Here is a 6,811-nt window from a genome sequence, read left to right as displayed (position 1 = left end):
TATTGTTGCTAAATACATATCACCTAGGTTCACATATCAACAAAAGAAAAAAAAATTCTATGATTTAAGACATTACTTTTGGGATGACCCACATCTTTATAAACGAGTAGATGGTATTATTAGACGTTGTGTACCTGAGCATGAACAGGAACAAACCTACGGAAATGTCACTCCAAGGCTTAAGGAGGACATCACGCGGGAGACAGAACCGCTCATAAGGTATTGCAATCTGGTTTTTATTAGCCCACTCTCTTCAAGGAGGTACGTGCTATGGTAAGTAAATGGACTCCAAAAAATCCACAAAAATATTTTTTGTCAGTTTTGGAATATTTAAAAATTTAGGAAAATAAGAAACTTTCAGGAAAGTGAACCCGGTGGTTACGATACACCAGGGCACGCCGGGCATGCCAGGCGCGCCCCGGTGGGTTGTGCCCACCTCGGGTACTTCCGGGACTCCATTTTTCTTCCGTTATGCTTGTTCCCCAAGATGAAAAATCTTTATATACCTCCCAAACCTGTTGACCTATGTATCACAAAGAAATCTCCTGTTTTCTTTTCTTGTTGTTTTCTGTCAGATCCAATCCGTCATGGATGCTTCAAGCTCCTCCAAGGACAAGTTCTTCGACAATGTCATCAACCCATATTTGCGGGAGGTGATGCAGCACCCTCAAGCTGTCCAGATGCGCGATAGGGTGCTGCACATCCGCGTTGTGCAAGGACCAAAGGGGACTGGATCCATGGAGGCCAGGCTTGTAGCTATGGAGCAGGACATCTTCAGGTGCAAGGGGATGGTGGAACATGGACTCAATGCCAATCACCTCATGATCGCGGACTACACCCGTGATCTCAAGGTGGATGGCAAGTCCATAAAGGACATCGTCTTCTCCCTCAACAAGCAAATCAACTTCCTCCATAGCCAGATTCACGACCTTCAAAGCCAAGTATTTGAATATGAGGCAAAGTTTAAAGGTATGAGTTTGGCTGCCAATTGCAGGATCCGAGAGACTCACTCTTCCTCTTATGATGGTGAGCCTCTGCCGTGGAAACCCGAGGACAAGAAACCTTCTACTTCATCACCACCACCTCCTTCTTCACCACCAAAAGGAAATTGAGTATCGGGTATGGGCACTCCCCTTGGCTTTTGCCAAGCTTGGGGGAGGTGCCCCGGTATCGTATCAGTCCGCTATCTTTTGCCTTTAATTTCTTAGTTCGATCCATCGTTATCTTTTGCATTTAGATGAATAAAACTTTAGTTCGATCCTTTCTTTTCAAGAGTTTGCCTAGTGATGAATCTTTGTAATCGTGTGCAAGATATCTATACTACTATATAGTGTACCAATAATATGACATAGGAGCCGTTGGATCCTTTCAATCGGATGGATGTAGTTAAATGCTTCTAAGTGGAGGAAATGTGGTTGCACAAGTGCCGTTAGATCTGACAATCCTACGGCCAGTAGCCCAGGGATTCGCCTGACATTTTTTTCAGAACTTCCACGTGGGGACCTTCACACTGTGAGCTGGCTATGTAGCATACGCCAGTACACTCTAGAAGTGCCTACAGAACTGTCGATGCACAGGCTACCTAGCAGCCAATAGTACCACAATACTAGCAGTATATTGTTTTTCTTTTACACAATACTAGTAGTTTACTGTTGAACGCATGTGACAGAGCATTTCCTCATATAATATCTTTAGCCTTTTTGCATCAAATTGTAATCATATTTTCACATTATTTACTCGAAAGATATTCAAATACTCATATTATGTCACATTTACAACATGACTCCATCTTTTGCAGAAAAGGGCGATAAGGCCCAAATCCTTCTATATTGGAGTGTCTAAGAGGTTGCGGTTGCTGCATTTTGCAGAGGGACTCGAGTGTGAAGAAGAATTAACCTACAGGGGCTAGCTGAAGTAGAAGGGGACCAACTTGGGAAGAAAGAAGAAAACAAGGAGGGCCAAACCAGAAGAATGCAGATCTGATCGAGAGGGGAAAAATCCCTAGCCATCTTCTTCGATCCCCTTGCCTGGCTACATCCCATCTCTCTCCCTCTCCCCTTCTTCTCCACCATCGGCCGCCGCCACGGCCAGGCCGCCGTGGTGGTGAGCCATTCACCCAGCGCCACCATCTCCTTCTCCTCCCCGAAGCCATCCATCTCCACCGTCCGCGCCAAGCACCACCAGCACCACTCCATCTCCACCGCGCCTTCACCATCACCTCGCGCGCCCTACCAGACGCGGTGGTCTGGTGCCTCGCGCGACCTCTCCCTCCAGCCTGCGCGCCTCTCCCTGCTGTTTCCCAACTTCTTCTTCCCTTTGCTGCTCCTCCACCTTTCCTCGTCCCCCAAACTGTTTGCTGCTTCTCCTTCTATGAACCCTTGCTGCTACTCCTTCCTCTCACGCCCCCCCTGCTGTTGCTCTTCTTGCGCCGATCTGAAGTTGCTCCTTCTCTGAACTTACTGCTGCTCTCTACCTAATCTCCCCATGCCTCTGTTGTTCTTCTTGCCCAAACCATGCTGTTACTCCTTATCTGAACCTACTGTTGCTACTGCGCTCTGCTGCTTCTTCTCCTACGTTACTGCTGCTGCACCTTTATCTTACCCTACTGCTGCTCTACTTCTCTCATCGCCAACTGCTGCTCTCCTTCTCAACCCCCCTGCCGCCTCTGTTTCTTCTTGAACCTGAACTCTCTCTCTCTCTCTGAATTTTCTGTAAGCTGAGATGTAAAACTTTGTAATGTTCAGATTCTAAGAGCACTTGCAATCTGATATATGTTTAGTAGGTACTTGTCATTTTCTATTAATTAATATTCTGCTAGTGTATGTGTGTGATCTCCTTTGTGTTCATTTCTTGACTTGTGCTTGTTTAGTTCGAATCATTTTGTTGATCTGTGAGCACTTCTTGTAACCCCCTAGTCGTATACATGTGTGGTTATGTGTATATTGTAGTCCCTGTGTTAACTATGTGCATGTGAAACTATATATGTATGTGGTGTGAAACTTATATTTCCCAGTACCATACTACTTGTGCATGTTCAGCACTATGATACATCTTTTATTTCTAGTTCATATATTCCTCCTATGTACTTGTGATATGTACGTGCTTTTGATGTGAATCACTTCTGTCCTTGTCCCATTATCTTTGTTCTGTGTTTTTCTTCTTTTATATAACTACTAGTTATATTTGTGATCATATATTAGTACTTCCTTTTTGTCGATGTTGATGTTCTGTGTGTTTATTTTAGTTTCTCAAGTAATATGAAAATACCAAAAAGACAGAGAGTATAATCTGAACCTTCCTTTGCTTCTTTTCATTTTCTTTTGTCGATGATTTTTCCCGAATGATCTTAGTTAGTCTAGATTTAATATTCTGCTTTCATCACCCAATATTGTGTTACCTAGATTTAGCCGAGCGTTGTTGCCGTCGCCTAGTCCCTGTGGAGAACACGACATCCATAGTTTGGGCATAAAAAACCCTGCTATATTACAATTGATCATTTTGGCGCCGTTGCCGGGGACTAGCGTCGAGTGACCGTGTTAGGCTATAGACTAGGTTTATTTTAGTTCCATGTCGTCGTGTATTTCATTTTCTGTGTTTCTTTTATATATATAATTTTTTCCTTGTTGTTGCTTCGGCTTATTAGGATACTAACCTTCTGACTAGTGTTTACTGTTTATGAATGTGTGTAGGGAATCATAAATCTTTGCAGGTTGTTCTATAGTTACACTTGGTTAAGATATGGCATTGCTTCGTGATCTTTGGATGCCAAGTAGTCAATGTTATATCACAGGACCGGTTTGGCCAACTATTGAGGTAGAGAATTTTGAGCTGAAGCCTGGTCTTATTGCTTTGGTTCAACAACAACAGTTTGGAGGACTGCCTACTGAGGATCCCTATGAGCACTTACACCGAGTCATGGAGTATTCAGATACAGTCAAGTACCATGGAGTTCCTCAAGATGCAATCATGTGGAGGCTGTTCACATTCTCCCTCCGCGATGATGCTCGTGCTTGGTATCGATCCTTGCCATCAAGGTCATACAGTTGGAATGAGATATCGCGAGCTTTCTTGGATAAATATTTCCCACTACACAAGCAGTCCGCAATTCGAGATGAGATCTTCAATTTCGTTCAGCGTGAAGGCGAGAGCTTGTATGATGCTTGGGAGAGATACAAAGCCTTATCAGGAGATGTCCTAATCATGGGCTCGAGAGATGGTTAGAGTTGCAGATATTCTATAGAGGATTGACTTCGAACACTCGAGCTTATGTCGATATGGCAGCGGGTGGAGCTATTACAAACAAGACACTTGATGAAGCTTTTCTGCTGATTGAGAGCATAGCTTTCCACCAACTTCAGTGGTACAATAAGAAGCCCACATCTGATTCATTGGTTTGCTTGCAACAAATCACTACACCTCAATCACCAATTCTTAGACAAAAGCTCGAGCCTCTATCTCAGTGTGACAAGGTTGAGCTTGCATGGATTATATTTGACGATGATGACACCATTCTAGTTGACACACACGCTACAGATCATCTGGATACTAGTGTTGGAGATTCAGTTTTGCATTGTAATGATTCTTCCATGGATGAGCCAGAGCTGCAGTTCGTTGCTTTTGATATTGAGGAGTCACCTTTAGTTGATATTGATCATGTGCTGCTAGAGCCAGATATGGAGAAGTTCGCCTTTGATGATGTTAGCCGCATTGATTCTTCAACACTTGAGCCTGAGATGGAGAGCTTCATGGTTGATTATGGTGAGGTGGATTCAGATGTCAAGGAGTCAAGCTCTATTTCACTTGTTGACACGAGTCCGGTGGAAATTTCTACTACCACACCTCACTTGGTATCTTCAATTGAGGTAGTCCTGAAGCTTCTTCCCAAGTATCTCAGGTATGATATCAGCTTTCTCGACAAGATATGCCATATCATGGATACAGCCTATGCACCATGCGATTTATTGATGATATCTATTTATCATATGCTCAATAGATATGCTTATGTGATAGGATACTCTATTGATGACTTAGAGGGCATTGTCCTGTGACGCCCCCGATTCAATCGTACACTAATCATGCATGCAAATGTGTACGATCAAGATCAGGGACTCACGGGAAGATATCACAACACAACTCTACAAATAAAATAAGTCATACAAGCATCATAATACAAGCCAGGGGCCTCGAGGGCTCGAATATAAGTGCTCGATCATAGACGAGTCAGCGGAAGCAACAATATCTGAGTACAGACAAGTTAAACAAGTTTGCCTTAAGAAGGCTAGCACAAATTGGGATACAGATCGAAAGAGGCGCAGGCCTCCTGCCTGGGATCCTCCTAACTACTCCTGGTCGTCGTCAGCGGGCTGCACGTAGTAGTAGGCACCTCCAGTGTAGTAGGGGTCGTCGTCGACGATGGCGTTTGGCTCCTGGACTCCAGCATCTGGTTGCGACAACCAGAAAGAAAGGAAAGGGGGAAAAGGGGGGAGAAAGCAACCGTGAGTACTCATCCAAAGTACTCGCAAGCAAGAAACTACACTACATATGCATGGGTATATGTGTAAGGAGGCCATATCAGTGGACTGAACTGCAGAATGCCAGAATAAGAGGGGGATAGCTAATCCTATCGAAGACTACGCTTCTGGCAGCCTCCGTCTTGCAGCATGTAGAAGAGAGTAGATTGAAGTCCTCCAAGTAGCATCTCCAAGTAGCAACTCCAAGTAGCATCTCCAGTAGCATAATCCTACCCGGCGATCCTCCCCTCGTCGCCCTGTGAAAAAGTGATCACCGGGTTGTCTGTGGAACTTGGAAGGGTGTGTTTTATTAAATATCCGGTTCTAGTTGTCATAAGGTCAAGGTACAACTTCAAGTCGTCCTGTTACCGAAGATCACGGCTATTCGAATAGATTAACTTCCCTGCAGGGGTGCACCACATAACCCAACACGCTCGATCCCATTTGGCCGGACACACTTTCCTGGGTCATGCCCGGCCTCGGAAGATCAACACGTCGCAGCCCCACCTAGGCACAACAGAGAGGTCAGCACGCCGGTCTAAATCCTATGCGCGCAGGGGTCTGGGCTCATCGCCCATTGCACACCTGCACGTTGCGTACGCGGCCGGTGAGCAGACCTAACAACCTCCATTACAAAGGAAGTTGCGTTAACGCAGTCCAACCCGGCGCGCGCCACTCAGTCGCTGACGTCAAGAAGGCTTCGGCTGATACCACGACGCCGGGATACCCATAACTACTCCCGCGTAGATGGTTAGTGCGTATAGGCCAGTAGCCAGACTCAGATCAAATACCAAGATCTCGTTAAGCGTGTTAAGTATCCGCGAACGCCGAACAGGGCTAGGCCCACCTGTCTCCTAGGTGGTCTCAACCTGCCCTGCCGCTCCGCCACAAAGTAATAGTCGGGGGCCGTCGGGAACCCAGGCCCACCTCTACCGGGATGGAGCCACCTGCCCCTTCAGCCCCCATCTCCGAACAGTATCACAGGTAATGTAACTGTGTAAAGTATATAGTATACGCCCGTGATCACCTCCCAAAGTGATCACAGCCCAGTAGTATAGCATGGCAGACGGACAAGAGTGTAGGGCCACTGATGGAACACTAGCATCCTATACTAAGCATTTAGGATTGCGGGTAAGGTATCAATGACTGTAGCAGCAATGACAGGCTATGCATCAGAATAGGATTAACGGAAAGCAGTAACATGCTACACTACTCTAATGCAAGCAGTATAGAGAAGAGTAGGCGATATCTGGTGATCAAAAGGGGGGCTTGCCTGGTTGCTTAGACAAGAAGGAGGGTCG

The 6,811-nt window shown here is 45.6% G+C and overlaps 1 protein-coding gene and 1 non-coding gene across 3 annotated transcripts in view; one reads left to right on the top strand and one right to left on the bottom strand.

The window, feature by feature from the left end:
* Positions 1-2,031: 2,031 nt before the first annotated feature.
* The window catches only part of LOC119296294, a 15,658-nt gene continuing 10,878 nt past the window's right edge, over positions 2,032-6,811 (top strand). Inside the window, exons 1-2 of one of the 2 annotated variants that reach the window (XM_037574698.1) lie at positions 2,032-2,782; positions 3,690-4,894. In XM_037574698.1, the coding sequence (XP_037430595.1) occupies positions 4,275-4,894 (620 nt within the window). In that variant the 5' untranslated portion in view covers positions 2,032-2,782; positions 3,690-4,274. Of the gene's footprint in view, positions 4,895-6,811 lie in introns of both variants that reach the window. The other variant, XM_037574697.1, reaches the window with a different exon arrangement.
* Positions 4,098-4,207, bottom strand: LOC119296450. Its single transcript, XR_005145216.1, has one exon. It is a non-coding gene; the product is annotated as a small nucleolar RNA R71 (small nucleolar RNA).

The sequence above is a fragment of the Triticum dicoccoides genome, chromosome 4B (assembly GCF_002162155.2).
Source record: "Triticum dicoccoides isolate Atlit2015 ecotype Zavitan chromosome 4B, WEW_v2.0, whole genome shotgun sequence".
In the NCBI taxonomy this organism is placed as follows: Eukaryota; Viridiplantae; Streptophyta; class Magnoliopsida; order Poales; family Poaceae; genus Triticum; species Triticum dicoccoides.
Note: the sequence above shows the minus strand (reverse complement) of the source record. Positions and strands in the feature narration are given on the sequence as shown.